This window comes from Amblyraja radiata, chromosome 9 (assembly GCF_010909765.2).
Source record: "Amblyraja radiata isolate CabotCenter1 chromosome 9, sAmbRad1.1.pri, whole genome shotgun sequence".
Taxonomy (NCBI): Eukaryota; Metazoa; Chordata; class Chondrichthyes; order Rajiformes; family Rajidae; genus Amblyraja; species Amblyraja radiata.
Genome location: NC_045964.1, coordinates 26,401,331 through 26,420,470, shown reverse-complemented (window position 1 = coordinate 26,420,470; position 19,140 = coordinate 26,401,331). Strand labels below are relative to the sequence as shown.

General features: G+C 42.0%; 1 protein-coding gene across 3 annotated transcripts in view; it reads right to left on the bottom strand.

The window, feature by feature from the left end:
• aven (apoptosis and caspase activation inhibitor) overlaps positions 1-19,140 on the bottom strand; it is a 116,666-nt gene that overhangs the window by 90,471 nt on the left and 7,055 nt on the right. For all 3 annotated transcript variants that reach the window (XM_033026934.1, XM_033026933.1, XM_033026932.1), the window contains exon 2: positions 12,670-12,835. In XM_033026934.1, the coding sequence (XP_032882825.1) occupies positions 12,670-12,835 (166 nt within the window). The remainder of the gene's footprint in view (positions 1-12,669; positions 12,836-19,140) is intronic.

Below are 19,140 nucleotides of genomic sequence, written 5' to 3'. Positions count from 1 at the left end.
GCAATTGAAAATGGTGTTGATTAATAAAAGAAGAGCAATAAGTGACAACAGAACCATGAGTGGCACTTACATTCCGCCAAAGTAGTAATAGTGGTAGTGACATGACGTTATTGAAATAAATGTAGTGTCCAAAAGATTGCAATCTATCTCATCATATGAAGACGTGCTGATTTTAAAGCATCAAATAGTTTCATCGGCACAGAGTAGAAGACAGATGTGCTGTGGCAGCAAACTAAAGCCCACCTTCGATTATCATTCCTCTGCCCTTTTCAAATTGTCCGTCAGCTTTGGTATAGAACAATTTGACAGTGAGATTTTGGCAGCCAGCTGCTCAAGTTTAATTCCTTGAAACCGGTTCTTGCGCACGCCTGTAGTCCCAGGTTTTCATGGTACAAAGATGGGTGTTGGTTTCTCAAGCATAAGGAAAAGCACATTTTTGGAAGCAGCCATCAGAAGATGATTTGTGCATCAGCCAATCAAGTGCACACTTGCACTGTAAAATCAACATAAAACCACAAATTCAACGAGGCATGAAAGTGGCTCCATGAATTCACAGTTGTGCAGTAATCCAATGCAGTATCAGGCGAACTGAACCTATTAATTCGAAGCTGTAAGTAACATCGAAATGGCATCGCACCTACCATGCAAAATAAAATAACTTTTCATAATTTGTGCTCGAATTTGTCTTAAAAAAAATTGTTTCTCATAAAAATGTCAGTAACCCTTGCATAATTCACATCAGCCAACTAGACATTGACTGATGATCAAATGTGGCATAATTTTATCCAGCTCCCGAAATCGTATTGCGTGCTTTCCTTACCCGAATAGTAGCGTGATAGTTTGCTGGGTCAATGATAATGGTACTCAGTGCTTCACTTTACTACTTGACTAATACAATTTACAAAAGAAATGAACATCTTTTGTATCAATTTGACAATAAAACACAGTAACAGGAATTGTAGTATTGTAACAAAAATGTAAAAAATGACAGCGTCAGATCTATTAATTATTATTTGAATTAATCCTTTATGAACAGGCTTTTCAAATGCAAACAAGGTGAAACAATCAGTAGTTACAGTATCACTTGCTCCCCCGATTTGCAATTACTGCAATCCTTCAAATACAGTAATTAATTGGTTTACTATGTATGAAAGCATGTAATTGCATAAACTGAATAGCTCATATCAGCAGAGTTTCAATGCCATACATTCTCATTCTCCCGAGAGAATATGACACATCCTGCCCTTTAAGTTTAAAAAAAATCTCTTCACATGTACAATGTAGTTGCTAGAAGCCGAAACAGAGGACATGATGTACATATATCGCCACCCCGTCTCTTCAAGCTGAAAATGCAAACCTGTAAACTTCCAGCAAAGGCCCCCTGGTTTCAGCTCTTATGCTGATGAGCAGCAGACTTTAATTGCTAAGGATAATAGTGACCAGCAGAACAGAGCACGTTACAAGCGCTTCAGCTATTGTTGAATTTTTAAAAGATCTTTGTGAACCTCGGAATTATTTCAGATCAGTTGATTTGGCCTCACCGTGTAAACAGAAGTGACAGCTTTTAATTTTTTATAGCTGTCAATGTTGTTCCCTCATGCAGAATGTGAGGAGAAGTCCGAGACATCATCGTACAGTGAAGATGACAAAAAGGGACTGAGCTTCTGAAGGACATCGGCTTTTAGGAGGAAAAATGTGCTAATAACTGGATTTCACATATTCAAAGGAAAAAACAGATGGGATAGAGCTATAGCGGACTACATAGCCAGCTATCTTCAGACTCGTGTTACATTTCGATTCAGAGCTTCGGAGAATACTGGTTAGTGAAAATGAAACGGCATGCATGTGTACTGTTATTTTGTTAGAAGATTGGTCGTTGTGCATTTTTTTTAAATGTGTGGATTGTGTTCTCTTATATGACTGATTTAGCAAAATGCTGCATATTGATACTTTAGACATTTTAAGATTTATGCACAATCTTTTTGTTTGGTTGGATATTACTGCTTTACTGGTAGACAGATTATTTGCAGACTATGCCCTTTAACATATTGTACTGTTTCTATTCCTATGTGTATTTTCTATGTATTCCAATGTGTATTCCTATGTGAGCTTGTGTATTTTGAATATGGAGTGAAGAGCCTGTAAAAGATTCTTGGATAAATTAGGATTCGGTCAAAAGGTGCACAATATTCCCATTCAGCCACACATCTAAATGTTTCTGTAAAGTAAATCATAATATAGAATAATTTAGACAATAACATTTATTGTAAGTTCTTCAAATAGCTACGTTCCAAATCAAACAAAAGAACTGACATTTCATACAACCAAAATTGGCATTTAAGAACCTGCACATTCATATTTGTTTGCCATCTCAATTCTACATTACATATTTGTTCAATTTCATGGAAGGAAATGCAAAAGCATCAAATAACTAAGGAATGATATGCTCTCATCAAAAAACTGCATGCAAAAAAAACCACAAATGCAGAAATATTCAACTTAGAAACCTAGGACATGACAATTTTATACTCCAAAATTACCTTAAAGCATCATAATACTTTGTTGAGCTACATTATTTAATATTTGGTGCTGCGGGAGAGAGGTGCTTTGGAATGGTGGGGAAAAGGAGCTGAGAAGCTTATGGTCCAAGAATGGAAATCATACCGTGAGATTGCATGCCTCTCAGTAACTAAAGCACTCTAAATCTTCAAGGTGTTTCCTCATACTTACTACTGGTTTAACAACTCCCAATTCCATTCATGATTTTCTTTTTGTCCCCCAATAGTTAGCAAGATTCTATTTTACTCAATCGGGATTATATAGTTTCACTGGCATTGTGAAATTAACGGCAAAATAGAACTGACTGATGCTGTTGCAAAAGAATACTCGGGCTTTGAGAGGTTCCTCTCAGACGGGTTGGATTTCTGAGGCTCCCTTTTAATAATATGTTTCTCTAATTTACACATGGAATTTACTGAATCAAAAGAACTCCAAATTGAGCATTTATTACTTTCACTCGAGAAAGCTTACACTGAGGCTTGGTAATGAAATATACCAAAAAAAATGACACGCATATTCTGCCAATTGTTTCAGCGAACCAGGGACATCTCAAGTTCACATCTAAGTGATTTTAGCTAATGCAATGTTGAAAGTGTAACAAGGGATAATTGGCTAGAGGTCCTCCATTTATGGTGACCCATTCCTTTAATGATACAGTGCCCTCCATAATGTTTGGGACAAAGACCCCTCATTTATTTTTTTGCCTCTGTACTCCACAATTTGAGATGTGTAATAGAAAAAATCATATGTGGTTAAAGTGCACATTGTCAGATTTTATTAAAGGGTATTTTTACACATTTTGGTTTCACCATGTAGAAATTACAGCTGTGTTTATACATAGTACCGCCATTTCAGGCACTATAATGTTTGGGACACATGGCTTCACAGGTGTTTGTAATTGCTCAGGTGTGTTTAATTGCCTCCTTAATGCAGGTAGAAGAGAGCTCTCAGCATCTAGTCTTTCCTCCAGTTTTTCCATCACATTTGGAAACTTTTATTGCTGTTTATTAACATGTGGACCCAAGTTGTGCCAATGAAAGTCAAAGAAGCCATTATAAGACTGAGAAACAAGAATAAAACTGTTAGAGACATCAGCCAAACCTTAGGCTTACCAAAATCTACTGTTTGGAAGATCATTAAGAAGAAAGAGAGCACTTGTGAGCTTACTAATCGCAAAGCGACTGGCAGGCCAAGGAAGACCTCCACAGCTGATGACAAAAGAATTCTGTCTATAATAATGAAAAATCCCCAAACACCTGTCTGACAGATCAGAAACACTCTTCAGGAGTCATATGTGGATTTGTCAATGACCACTGTCCATGAACCAAGACCATGAACAGAAATACAGAGGCTACACTGCAAGATGCAAACCACTGGTTACCCGCAAAAATAGATGGTCAGGTTACAGTTTGTCAAGAAGTACTTAAAAGAGCAACCACAGTTCTGGTAAAAGGTCTTGTGGACAGATGAGATGAAGATTAACTTATATTAGTGTGATGGCAAGAGCAAAGTATGGAGGAGAGAAGGAACTGCCCAAGAATCAAAGCATACCACCTCATCTGTGAAACACGGTGGTGGGGGTGTTATGGCCTGGGCATGTATGACTGCTGAAGGTACTGGCTCACTTATCTGCATTGATGTTACAAGTGCTGATGGTAGTGTATGTAGTGTACAAGTGCTGATTCTGAAGTGTAACGACACATCATATCTGCTTAAGTTCAAACAAATGCCTCAAAACTCATTGGCCGGCGGTTCATTCTACAGCAAGACAATGACCCCAAACATACTGCTAAAGCAACAAAGGAGTTTTTCAAAGCTAAAAATTTGTCAATTCTTGAGTGGCCAAGTCAATCACCCGATCTGAACCCAATTGAGCATGCCTTTTATATGCTGAAGATAAAACTGAAGGGGACTAGCCCCCAAAACAAGCATAAGCTAAAGATGGCTGCAATACAGGCCTGGCAGAGCATCGCCAGAGAAGACACCCAGCACCCAGCAGGTGATGTCCATGAATCGCAGACTTCAAGCAGTCATTGCATGCAAAGGATATGCAACAAAATACTAAACATGACTATTTTCATTTACATGACATTGCTGTGTCCCAAACATTATGGTGCCCTGAAATGGGGGGACTATGTATAAACATGGCTGTAATTTCTACATGGTGAAACCATAATGTATAAAAATGGCCTTTATTAAAATCTGACAACGTGCACTTTAACCACATGTGATTTTTTTTCTATTACAAATCTCAAATTGTGGAGTACAGAGGCAAATAAATAAATGATGGGTCTTTGTCCCAAATATTATGGAGGGCACTGTATATATACTTGTGCAAACCTAGGAAAGCCGTCATTAAAGTTAACAGTGTTGCATGCCAAAGCAACATAGCTGACTGAAATTGTCATTCACCTACAAGAACAGCTAATTAGTTGTGGTTCCTGAGTGCTGCCTACAACATTGAACGGAGTAATTAACTATAAAAGGAATACAAGTGGATAAAACAGCCAAATATTTTGAATAGACAAAATGTATTAATAAAATCCTGACAATATTGCTTTCAACATTAAGTTAATATTCATTGCACTAATGCCAAAAAGAAAGATCAGTATGATATTTGTACTGTAAGATTCATCTTCACTGGATTGAATATACTTTCAGAAAGGCTTTCAAAATCAAAGATGTAATGATTGAATACAAAAGACTTTTCATGTTTTTCGTGTTTTTTTAAAGCAGCCATTTTGCTATTTCTGCCTCGCTTCATCTTCCACCAACAATGCTGGACTAATCTTTGTCTATCACTTCAAGGTTTGTCTTGTCATAGAGTCATGCAGCATAGAAACAGGCCCTCCAGTCCAACTTATTCATGCTGACCAAGATGCCCCATCTACACTAGTCGCACCTGTCCATGTTTGACCCATATCTCTCTAAATCTTTTCTATCTATGTACTTGCCTCAACTACCTCCTCTGGCAGCTCGTTCCATATACCCACCAGCCTTTGTAACACTCATAACACTCAACTCCCAACGTCCATTTACAAATTGAGTACTGTCCGTCACATCACATAAAAGTGCCATAATCATATCCACAATCTAGGAATCCATTATACATCTTCCATCCTGATGTTCAAATCAGATGCTTTGCTGTCCCTTATCTCCTTCAGTCAAACACGCTTCCTCACATCTTTCATCCCTCTGGCTCAAAATTATTCCTAATTCCTTCAGCTACTGTGCTCCTGCGTTCTGAAATCTCATCTCAAAATCCATCATCTTTGTTATCCTAATGCCTTAAAAAGCAACCTTAAAATCATTTTATTCTAAACTTTACATGCGCAACCCTGCTGTCTCTGTGGCCGTGCCTTAAACCCTGGAGAGCCTCCATGTAATTTTTTTGGCTTTTTCTGGTCCGCTTAGTGAAGCATTTTTCATAGAGTTGGATGAAATAATGTGAAAGCACACGACTATGAAATGTAAGTTGTTGACCACAAACCTCATTATGCTTGCAAACACTTAGTGAAGCATGAGAGAATGCAATACTACAAATAGCCACATTCCACAAATTACGGACTATTTTAAACAGCCAGAACTGCTAATTCAAGTGTGTACAATTGTTCCATGCTGTGCCCAAGGTGCCACTCTATAGATAGTGCTTGAACTTAAATAGTTATAACTTGTCAAGCAGAAAGCACATTTTCCAGAGGAAATAGATTAACTGCATGGTGTATCAACTATTGAGAGCAAATAGTTACTATGGTGTGTGACATTTTCAGCAAATGTATTCATTTAATGCACAAAATCTACTTACGCATAAAATTTTTGAAAAGCATGCAAATCATAATGTTATCTTTTCAGTTCTCTGTGCAAAGATAAAGAATCAGTATTGGAATGGGAATTAAGGAGAGTGAATGAGCAGCAAAAATATTAAGTTGGAAATTTGTGAAAAGCAAGCAGAGCAGCAGAAGGAAATCACTGACAGAGCAGGGTTAACCTTACTGACATGGCAGGACATCCCTGTAATTTTCAACATTCATTCCACAATAAACTAATTTCCCTTAATCAGCAGGGTGGTAGGGTGGTGCAGCGGAAGAGTTGCTGTCGCACAGCGCCAGAGACCTAGTTTATATTCTGACTACGGGTACCGTCTGTACAGAGTTTGTACGTTCTCCCTGTGACCGCGTGGGTTTTCCCCGGTATCCTCCCACATTCCAAAGACGTACAGGTTTGCAGATTCATTGGCTTTGGTAAGAATTGTAAATTGTCCCTAGTGGGTAGGATAGTGCTAGTGTAAGGAGATCACTGGTCAGCACGGACTCAGTGGGCTGAAGGGCCTGTTTGCACGCTGTATCTCTAAACTAAACTAAACTAAAACAGTGAAAGCAATGGGAGAACAATTGGGGGGGACCCGGCGGAAGGCAGCTGAAAATGAAGGATCCGAAGGTGGAGAGGGAGGTGCTGCTGTTGCTGCTGCATACGGCGGCAGGCAGTAGATAGGACTGCTCGTTGAACTTTTGTAACTTTGTCGATGCCAAAACGTGGCGACACGTGTACTGCCTAGGCGAGGTCTGCTGTGCGATTTTACACAAAACAAAGCATTTCACTGTTCCTAGGTACATACGACAATAAAGTAAAATTGAATCATTGGGGAAAACCTGCTTGGCAGATCAGGCTGGGCATGTGCTCCACTCCCAGAGGGAAACAAGGAAATAAGAGCAAATGAGCTAATAAGCCAACATCACAGGTGGGCAACTGATACAAACAGATCAGGTAATCTAAAGTCGGTGGAATACAATGTTAAATCCAAATGACTGCAACCAAAATGAAGTGCTGACACAGGAATTGCAAATGCCGGTTTACGATAAAAAGACCGAAAGTTCTGGACTAATATCTCAGGCAGCATCTCTGGAAAACATGGTTTTGCACACTTCTTCAGACTGATTGTAGGATGGAGTGAGAAAGCTGGAAGGGAGGTGGGGACAGGGCAAAGCCTAGCATGTAATAGGTGGATACAGGTGCGGAGGGTTTTGAAGGCCAGACATGCAAAAGACAAAATGTAATTGGATGAGAAAATAAGGAATGAAGAGGCATGAAATGTGAAGCCAAAGAGGGAATGTAGGTGGAAGGGAACGGGGGAAAGGACAAAGGGGGTGGGATTTCAGGAAAAAAACTTGTGCATTCAGATGGAACACAGAGAAGAGAGGGGTGGGGGAGGTCAAGGGTTAAGGGGGTATATGTAGGTTAGTTATCTAAAATTGGAGCATTCAATGCTCATACCATTGGCTTGTAAGCTATCCAAGCTGGAATATGAGATGGTGTTCCTCCAGTTTGTATGTGGCCTCACTCTGGCAATGGAGAAGTCCCACGACCAAAAGGTCAGTATGCGAATGGGAAGAGAAGCTAAAATGGTGAGCAACTGGAAGGTCCAGCAGGCCTTTGCGGTCCAGGCTTAAGTGTTCAGTGAAACATAGATGAGGTGCTATTGCTGAGGGTTGAATGCGCCTCACTGTAACTGTGCACAGGGCCACAGGCTGGTACATCGGGGTGGGATTGGGAATTAAGTGGTCAGCAATGGCAGGTTGAGGATCACATCTACGGAGTGAAGAGGGGTCACCGTGAAAAAGGTAAACTGAAAGCAGTCAACCAATCTGTGTTTGGTTTTCTCCAATTTAGAGGACACCACAGTGTGAATACAGAAGGCGATGTAATAGGTTGAAATGTGCATTGACTAGATACCCTTGTTTACAGTTTTTCCCCATGGTCACCTCATCAAAGGCACCATAGCTCAATGAACAGAACAGCAAAGGAACAAAATCTTCGTCCCATAATATCTATGCTGACTATGTTGCCAATTGTAACTAATCCCATCTGCCTGCGCGTGGTCTATATCCCTCCATACTGTGCATATTAAATTGCTTGTGTAAATGCCTCTTAAATGTTGCTATCATATCTGCTTCCACCACTTTCCTTGGTAACATAGTCCGCCTACCACTCTTTGCGTAAAACAGCTTCCCTAATAAATCTCCTTTAAACTTTCCACATTCTCACCTCGAACCTCGGCCCTCTCATATTTGACATCCTCCTCTCCCCACCCTCCCTGCAGCTTAACAAGCTTTGTTTTGTCTCCTTCCTAGTTCTCACAAACGGTCTTTAACCTGAAACGTTAGCACTGTTTCCCTACCCACAGATGCAACCTGACCTGCTGAGTATTTCCAGAATATTTTTGATTTTCAGTTAAGAAATTCTAACTGAACCGGTGTGTTAGAAATGAAAGTGGAAGTTTCATTCACTCTGTGTTGCCCTTCATCTTGTGAGTGAGGCAGTGAAGTGGGTAGCAGAAGGCTGAAAGTCTGGTGATTGCTGAACAAGCCCCAAACATCTGTCTGAAGAAGGTCTTGACCCGAAACGGCACCTATTCCTTCACTCCATAAATGCTGCCTCACCCGCTGAGTTTCGCCTGCATTTGTGTCTACCCAAGCATCCTGTGCTTGCTGAACAAGCCCCAAACACCACCCACATAGAATGGCCATCTAGGAAGACAAACAATGTTTTTATGGCAAGAGATTTTGAGTGCAAGAATAGAGATGTCTTGCTCCAATTATATAGAGCCCTGGTAAGGCCACATCTGACGTACTCTATATTGGTCAGTAAAGCTGCAACAAGAAAGAATGTAATTGTTCCAATTCATACAAAGTGCATGACAAATAAACTCTCTTGATCTAGTCTCTATACTCAAGGAAAGATGCTTGCAGTGGAGGCTGTGCCACAAATTGATTACTCAGATGGCAGATTTATCATACGAGATTGAACAGATAGCGTATACTCTCCAGAATTTAGAAGAATGAGAAGCGATCTCATTAAAGCATGCAGAATTCTTACAGAGCTTGATAAGATAGATAAAGAGATGATAAAGGGTGTCCCCTGGCAAAAATGTCTGGAACCAAGGGTCCATGTTCTACTTCTTATGTTCTAACAACTATTCTTTTAAGTAGTTCATCATTACATTCTGAATTATTTTGATGCCTCGTTTTTCTTGCACATTATTATTTTTCAAGTCATTATCTTTCTATTTTTGAGTTCTAAAGTTTTTGGTTTTTGGCCTTGCATTTTATTAAAAGTTTTACTTGAGATTGTGTAAATCACTAAAATAGTTCAATAGCAACTATCAACCTAGTCTAGGCAGAAGAGCAGTTAGAAAAAACAGTAGAACTGAAATTACATGGACCTGTTTCAATTTGCCAATCACCACAGCAGTTCCAGAGCAGATGCTATTTCACTTCCTCTCCACTGCTCTAGTGCAGCACAAGCACAGGCCCTTAGGCCCACAAGGTCTGTGCCAAACATGAAACCAGCATCAAATCAGCAATACTGTGTGATCTACAAACACCATATCTTGTCTACCTGCACATAATTCATATCCCTCTAATACTTGCACTTCCACATGCCTATCCAAATGTCTCTTAAATGCCACTATTGTATCTGCCTCAACCACCAACCCCGGCAGTGCTTTCCAGGCATTCACAAACTCACACTTGCACAGATTAAATTCCATCAGTCTCTCTCCAGCCATTTCTGTAGCTGATTGAGATCCGTCTGTATACCTTCACAGCCTGTCTCACAGACTGCAACCCCCGGGGGGAGGGGTGTGTGTTTTGGGGGGGGGTGTGTTCGTGGGTGTGTGGGGAGGAGTGTGTGTGGGCGTGTGGGGGGGGGCGTGTGTGTGGGCCGTGTGGGGGGCATGTGTGGGGCGCATGTGTGGGCGTGTGTGGGGCGTGTGTGGGGCGTGTGGGGGCGTGTGTGGGGGCGTGTGCGTGTGGCGTGTGCGTGGGGCGTGCGTGCGTGCGTGGGGCGTGCGTGGGGGGGCGTGTGTGTGGGCGGGCGTGTGTGGGGGCGTGTGTGTGTGGGGGGCGTGTGTGTGTGTGGGGCGTGTGTGTATGGGGGGGCGTGTCTGGGGGGCGTGTCTGTGGGGCGTGTGTGGGACATGTGTGTGGGACGTGTGTGTGGGAGGGGGCGTGTGTGGGGGGGCGTGTGTGGGGGGGCGTGTGTGTGGGGGGGGGGGAGGGAGGTGTGTATAGGAAAGAGATCGAACACATAATTGAATGATGCCACAATAACCACTTCTTGCTCAATGTCAATAAAACCAAGGAACTTATCATGGACTTTAGAAAGAGTACCAGTTTTCATTGGTGGGCCGGCAGTAGAGAGATCAGCAGCTTCCAGTAGAGATTCCAGAGCTTTAACATCTCAGATGACCTGTCATAATGTAATCATGAAGAAGGCAAGGCAGTGCCACTACTTTCTTGTGTAGAAAGGAACTGCAGATGCTGGTTTAAACCAAAGAAAGACATAAAGAGCTGGAGTGACTCAACAGGTCAGACAGCATCTTTGGAGAAAAGGAATAGTTGACGTTTCAGGTCATCTATTCCTTTTCTCCAGAGATGATGTCTGACCCACTGAGTTAGTCCAGTTTTTTGTGTCTATCTTCCACTACTTTCTTAGAAGTTTAAAGAGATTCGGCATGTCAACAAATAGTCTCACAAACCTCTACTGCTGCACTGTAGAAAGCATCCAGAAGGGTTGCATCATGGCAATTCCAATGCACAGCAATGCGAGTAGCTGGTGAGCATGGTGGACACAGCCCAATTCATTACAGATACAGCATTCCCTACCATTAAAAACTTCTACAAGACGCTCTGCCTCAAGAAGGCAGCATCTATCACCAAGGAACCCCACCATCCGAGCCATGCCCTCTTCTCGCTGCCACCATCGGATAGCAGATACAGAAGCTTGAAGTTCCACACCACCAGGTTCAGGAACAGCTACTTCCCACAACAATCAGATTCTTGAACCAACCTACACAATCCTCAAACTACCTCAGCAATAGAGCATGTCAGAAATCTCTTCTTGTTTACTGTTTGTTTTCTAATTGTGTTTGCACTAATCTCTCATTCTTGTTTATAAACAGTCTTTTTCTTTCATTGGTTTGTATAATTTGTTTTGTGTGTTGTCTGAGTCTATGTACCTGTAATGCTGCTGCAAGCAAGGTTTTGCAGTATCCCCTCCCTCACTGTACTTGCATTTGACAATAAACTCGGTTTGACTTGGCTTTGTCCTTTAGGATTTGAAATACAACAGTTCTCAAACTCCTATCCTCTTTTTCTACAGCTATCACATAACACTTTCAAACCTTTGAATTATTCTGAAAAAAAATTCTTGCACTCATTTTAAGTAGTCATGTCTTATGTTGCCTGAACTACCATAAGGATCATTTTTCCACATAAAAATAAATTTGGTATTTATGTACAATTTTATTTTAATTTAACTTGAGTTATACAGCACATAAACAGCCTCTTTAGCCCAACATGCCCATGCAGACCACGTAGCTCCATCTACATTAGTTCCACCTGCCCGCATTTGGCCCCTATCCCACTAAACCTTTCCTATTCACGTACCTGTCCAAATGTCTTAAATATTGTTAATATACCTGCTTCAACTACCTCCTCTGGCAACTGGTTCCATATACCTGCCACCTTGTGTGTGAAACACTTGCCCCACAGGTTACAATTAAATCTTTCCCCTCTCACCTTAAACCTATGTACAAGTTAACAAAATCAATTTTTGATTTAAATATGTTTAGGACCATGATGTTGATCTGGCAATGGGACATTGTCTGCCCAGAAACCTGGTGAAAGAGGGGATTAGGCAGGTTGTGGCTATTCCAAAGGAGGCAATGATGGCAAAAAGAAAAAAATGGACATACATCAACACAGACTGATTTTCTTGCCCAAATTATCTGCCCATTGTGTTGTACCATTCTAATTTTTTGCATTAAAATATATAGAACATAGAACTACAGCACAGGTGCAGGCCCTTCAGCCTACAATGTCCAGACCGAACATGATGCCAAATTAAACTAATCTCTTCTGCCTGTAAATGATCCATATCCCTCCATTCCTTCCAAATCCGTGTGCCTATCCAAAAGCCTCTTAAAAACCACAATTGTATCTGACACCGACACTAAAGGCTGGAATTCAAAAATATTTAAAAGAATTGCCATTTGTGGAAATTTATTAAGCATTAATCATGTTATTTACACGAGGATCAATGTTTACCTACCTGCAGAACTGAGCAGCACATTGAAATCCGCACCTCGCAAGGATTCTCCAATATCACTGAGTCCTTTCTCTTCAGTATTATATCTCTCCCAGTTCGAAACTATTTTCCTTCTTGAAAATTCATTTGGTTGATCATACGGATCCTTTGTGTCCACATCCTCTTCAACCTTACAAAATAAAAAAAAACAACTGCTTAAGCAAAACGTGAATCTGCACTGAGGAAGCAGTCAATTTAGACTTTAGATTTTAGAGATACACGCCCTTCGGATCACCAAGTCAGCACCAACCAGCAATCACCCTGTACACTATTACTCTAGGGACAATTTACAGAAGCCAATTAATCTACAAACCTATACATTTTTGGTGTGGGAGGAAACCAGACCACCTGGAGGAAACCCACACGGTCACAGGGAGAATGTACAAATTCTGTACAGACAGCACCTGAAGTCAGGATTGAACCCGGGTCTATGGCGCTGTTAGGCAGCAACTGTACCACTGCGTCACGGTGCTGCCCTGATTTGATTCTGCTTAAATCATGTAACACTTATGGTGTTAATATACACCATATCCAACATGAAATGTACTTTTGCATTTCTCAAAAAGTTGCCGAAACACATAAACAGTCAAATCAAGAGACAATCTTGTCAAGTTCATGATCCATGCTCTACGCAACGTGAAATGTGCATTGGCTTGTTCAATTCCTCGTGGACAGTGGCATGTCGCTATTATAGACCATTCTGAAAGTGTTTTTTTTAAATTATACAATACTTTTATTCAGAAAATAAAAATAAACAGAGTATTAACACTATCAAAGGCTGCCTATATTGACAGTTTACAAACAAACAGTCAACAGATTAATATATCGCCAACTTTATGCCGACTATATATTCAGTGTGAACTGTGAGGAGGATGCTATGAGAATGCAGGGTGACTTGGACAGGTTGGATGAGTGGGCAGATGCATGGCAGATCAAGTTTAATGTGGATAAATGTGAGGTTATCCACTTTGGTAGCAAAAACAGGAAGGAAGATTATTATCTAAATGGTGTCAAGTTGGGAAAAGGGGAAGTACAATGGGATCTGGGGGTCCTTGATCATCACCCACTGAAAGTAAGCATGCAGGTACCGCAGGCAGTGAAGAAAGCAAATGGCATGTTGGCCTTCATAACAAGAGGAGTTGAGTATTGGAGCACAGAGGTCCTTCTGCAGTTGCACAGGGCTCTCGTGAGACAACACCTGGAGTATTATGTGCAGTTTTGGTCTCCAAATTTGAGGAAGGACATTCGTGCTATTGAGGGAGTGCAGCGTAGGTTCACAAGGTTAATTCCCGGGATGGCGGGACTGTCATATGCTGAGAGAATGGAGCCGCTGTGCTTGTATACTCTGGAATTTAGATGGATGAGAGGGGATCTTATTGAAACAGATAAGATTATTAAGGGTTTGGACACGCTAGAGGCAGGAAACATGTTCCCGATGTTGAGGAGTCCAAAACCAGGGACCACAGTTTAAGAATAAGGGGTAAGCCATTTAGAACGGAGATGAGGAAACTTTTTCACACACAGATTTGTGAGTCTGTGGAATTCTCTGTCGGTTCTTTGGATACTTTCAAGAGAGAGCTCGATAGGGCTCTTGAAAATAGCGGAGTCAGGGGATATGGGGAGAAGGCAGGAACGGGGTACTGATTGTGGATGATCAGCCATGATCACATTGAATGGTGGTGCTGGCTTGAAGGGCCGAATGGCCTACTCCTGCACCTATTGTCTATTGTCTATTTATCAACAATACACTCGACCTCCTGCAGCGTCATCGTTCACGAAAAGCCTGTGGGAGGGTTAATTGGTAGACAGCAAATTTGAACGTTTATGTAACAACCACACACAGCTGAAGGGGAAGATCAGTTAAAAACAGAAACAAATTGCACAAACCATGAAAAGCAGATCATGCTTGTCTCTATGCCATGACTCGATTTTCATATATTATTCCTTTGAGATTATAATTCACTATTATGGAATGAACTTTAAGGCACCTACAGTGCCCTCCATAATGTTTGGGACAAAGACCAATAATTGATTTATTTGCCTCTGTACTCCACAATTTGAGATTTGTAATAGAAAAAAATCATATGTGGTTAAAATGCACATTGTCAGATTTTGTTAAAGGGTATTTTTATACATTTTGGTTTCACTATGTAGAAATTACAGCTGTGTTTATACATGGTCCCCCATTTCAGGGCACCATAATATTTGGAACACATGGTTTCACAGGTGTTTGTAATTGCTCAGGTGTGTTTAAATGCCTCCTTAATGCAGGTGAACTCTCAGCACCTAGTCTTTCCTCCAGTCTTTCCATCACATTTGGAAACTTTTATTGTGTTTAACAACTTGAGGACCAAAGTTGTGCCAATGAAAGTCAAAGAAGCCATTATGAGACTGAGAAACAAGAATAAAACTGTTAGAGACATCAACCAAACCTTTGGCTTACCAAAATCAACTATTTGGAACATCATTAAGAAGAAAGAGAACACTGGTGAGCTTACTAATCACAAAGGGATGGCAGGCCATGGAAGACCTCCACAGTTGATGACAAAATAATTCTCTCTATAATAAAGAAAAATCCCCAAACACCTGTCCGACAGATCAGAAACACTCTTCAAGAGTCAGGTGTGGATTTGTCAATGACTGCTGTCCCCAGAAGACTTCATGAACAGAAATACAGAGGCTATATTGCAAGATGCAAACCACTGGTTAGCTGCAAAAATAGGATGGCCAGGTTACAGTTTGCCAAGAAGTACTTAAAAGAGCACCAACAGTTCTGGAAAAGTGTTTGTGGACAGATGAGATGAAGATTAACTTATATCAGAGTGATGGCAAGAGCAAAGTATGGAGCAGAGAAGGAACTGCCCAATATCCAAAGCATATCACCTCATCTGTGAAACACAGTGGTGGGGATGTTATGGCCTGGACTTGTAACTGATGGGGGCTTTTGTGACTGGAAGGTTGTTACCAGTAGGGATGTACAGCCTTAGTATGTAGCCCCTTGTCTTTTGTAATGTAGATCAATGATTTAAATGTGGCAGACATGATGAAGGAATTTGCACATTTGATGAAAATAAGCTACGCGATTAACCATGAGGAATAAAGCTTTAAATAAGATGCAGATGATCTGTTCAATTGGGCAGAAAAGTGGCAAATAGAACTTAATCCAGAGACTGGAGATGGTACTATTTGGGAAAGGTGCAACAAGATGAGGGCATATATAATAAATTGATTCGTGATCAGAAACCAGAGCATCCAGAGAAAACCCACACAGTCACAGAGAGAATGTGCAAACTCCACACAGGCAGCACCCGAGGTCAGGATCGAACCTGGGTCTCTGGCGCTGTGAGGCAGCATTTCTACCCTCTGGCGATGGTGGCCACGCACCACCGAAAGTGTCCTGGATGCAGCCGGACACTACTGAGGCAGCTAATGCTCTCAGTGAAGGGCACAAAGTGCTGCAGCAACTTAATGGGCCAGGCAGCATCTCTGGAGAACATGGATAGGTGACATTTCAGGTCAAGACCCTTCTTCAGCTCAGTGAGTTATTTCGGACGGGTAATGGGGAAAGTGATGGCGATTCCCATTTGCGTAAAATCTGACATATAAGGGTTCTCAAAACATGAACCTTGTGTAAGTCGGGGAATACCTGCAATGGATTTCTATCAAACATGGCAATATTGAGCACGTCTTTCAAAATTCACAAAGTATTTTCCTCATTGGCACTGTCTTCCAGAACTGGGTTCTGTCCGTTGGAGATTAGTATTGAATACTGGACTATTTCCATTGCACACTCAATGTGAAATGCTTGCTGTTTACTCACTGGTCAACAATCAGCTATTTCCATTTTGGTTAGCTGGAACCACTTTCTACTCTACGGCCCTGCCTTATCTCTAAAGCTCCAACATTATGAGGTGAACTGAATTGTGACGAAGACGATAAATTATTAAAACTGTGAATTTGCAAAAAACCCAACAAAATCACACATTTAGAATGTTGCTGGATAGCAATTGCGCTAACAATTGAATATTTGTGAGCTAGAGTGACAAAAGATAATTTGTGAAATTAATTGAAATTAGTAAAATTCTGCGAAATCTCAATGACAAAAGAATTGCTCCTTTCATAAGCAATAATTACAAGAGATTTAGATCAATTTTCTTTAAAGCACTATTTGTAAGTGACGATTGGACTCAGTCTACCCCACAACAGAAGGGAGGGTTGTACAGTTTGATAGCCATAGGGAACAAGGATCTCCTGTGGTGTTCTGTACAACATGGTGGAACCAGTCTGTTGCTGAAGATACTCCTCAGGTTGACCCATATGTAACGGAGGGGGTGAGCTGTATTGTCCAAGATGCTCCGCAGTTTGAAGAGCATCCTCCCCTCCAAGACCACCTCCCATGAAACCAACTCCAGCCTTCCTGATCAGTTTGTTAATCCTATTGGCATCCGCAACCTTCGCCCTGCTGCCCCAACACACGACTGCGAAGAAGATGGCACTGGCTACCACCGATTGGTAGAACATCTGCAGCATCTTCAAGCAGACGTTGAAGGAGCGGAGCCTTCTCAAAAAGTACAGCCGGCTCTGTCCCTTCTTGTACAGGGCCTCAGGGTTCCTGGACCAGTCCAGTTTACTGTCCAGGTACACTCCAAGGTATTTGTACTCCCTGGTTAACTGCACCATTGATGGCGACAGGGGTGTTCCTCTCCTCCTAAAGTCCACCACTGACTCCTTAGTCTTGTCGGTGTTGAGCTGCAGGTGATTCAGCCCGCACCATTCAACAAATAGTTGACTACACCTCTGTATTCAGCTTCCCTCCCCTCATTGATGCAGCCCACAATTACAGTCATCTGAAAACTTCTGCAGGGGGCAGTAGTCTGAGTTATATCTGAAGTGCAAGGTGTAGATGGTGAACAGGAAGGGTGAGAGGACCGTCCCCTGTGGAGCCCTTTGGTGCTCACTACCATGTCCGAGACACAGTTCTATAGCCTGACATATCGATCAGTGCTGATCTATTTTACCCCTCTCAATCACATTCTCCTGTCTTCACCCGTAACCTTTGACACCCTTACAAATCAGTCTAGAACCAGAGAGCACCGCCAGAAGGTAGTGAGTCTGTGGAATTCATTGGCACAGACGGCTGAGGAGGCTGTCATTGACCCCCTTATTAATCAAGAACCTGTCAATCTCTATTGATTGTATGGTGGAGGAAACTCGATGGGCCGAATGGCCTAATTCTGATCCTATGAGTTATGAACTTTCATTACATACAGTTCAGTACAAATATTACTCTCAATAAGCACATCTTAGATAGAATACAAGTGTATAGAAATAGTACACTGAGACAGTGTACAAGTCGCCAGATTTGGGGCGATTTTCAAGTCTGACAGACAGTCTACTGTTTTGCACATCTCCCCAGCCTGGAGTATTCTGTACGGTACCAAGCTCATGGTAATTGATGACCATTGAGCTTGTTACCAAGGAAACTGAGGAGAGCTGGACAGACAGGGGCATCCATTACATTCAGCGGGAGGCAATGCAAGAGAACGCAGGCTCCTGGCAGCGCCTGAAGACATGGAGCAGTGGCTACTTGTCGCCAGCAGCGGCCAGCACTCTCTGTGCCAAACAGAATGCACCTGAGCCCCACATCCCAGCCACATCACCAGGCAACCTCCCCACGCCCAGTCGGACGGTGATGCAGACAATGGATCTGTACCAGGTTCCTACAGCCACAATGAGGGTAGGTGTTCACACCGTTTCTCACACATCAGTTCTGTCAGAAATGCACTTATGTAGAAACAAGGAACTGCCGATGCTGGTTAATACATAAAAGGACACGAGGTGCAGGAGTAACTCAGCGTTGGCATTGCTGGAAAACACAGATAGGTGACGCTTCAGGTCGTGACCCATCTCAAATCTGAAGAAGGGTCCCAACCTGATACATTACCTATCCATGTTCTCCAGAAATACTGCCTGACCCACAAAGTTACTCCAGCTCTGTGTCCGGTAATGCACTAATCTGTGTAAAATACTATAACGACATGTTTTACAGCTAATTCCATTAGAGAACATGAAGTGAGATGTCAATGTTTCGCATTCGTTCCACTTATCTGTGTTAAATTTTATCCTGCCCCATCTGGAAATTGTAACCTGTCCATCAGCCTGCCTGTGCTCGATTCAGCCCACCGTCCATACTGTTCCCATACACTCACGTTTTATGAACACAGGCTTCTGGCAGTGTCGTGTCATGTCATGGAACGCTGACTACTTGTCCCCAGCAGCGGTCAGCACTCACTATACTGAACGGGGTGCAACCAAGCCCCACATCCCAGCCATACCACCAGGCAGTCTGTACCCATCCACTCATACAACACTGCAGAGAATGGATCTGTACCAGGTTCCTGGCGCAGCAGAGCACAGCCTCGGAGTGGGTAAGTG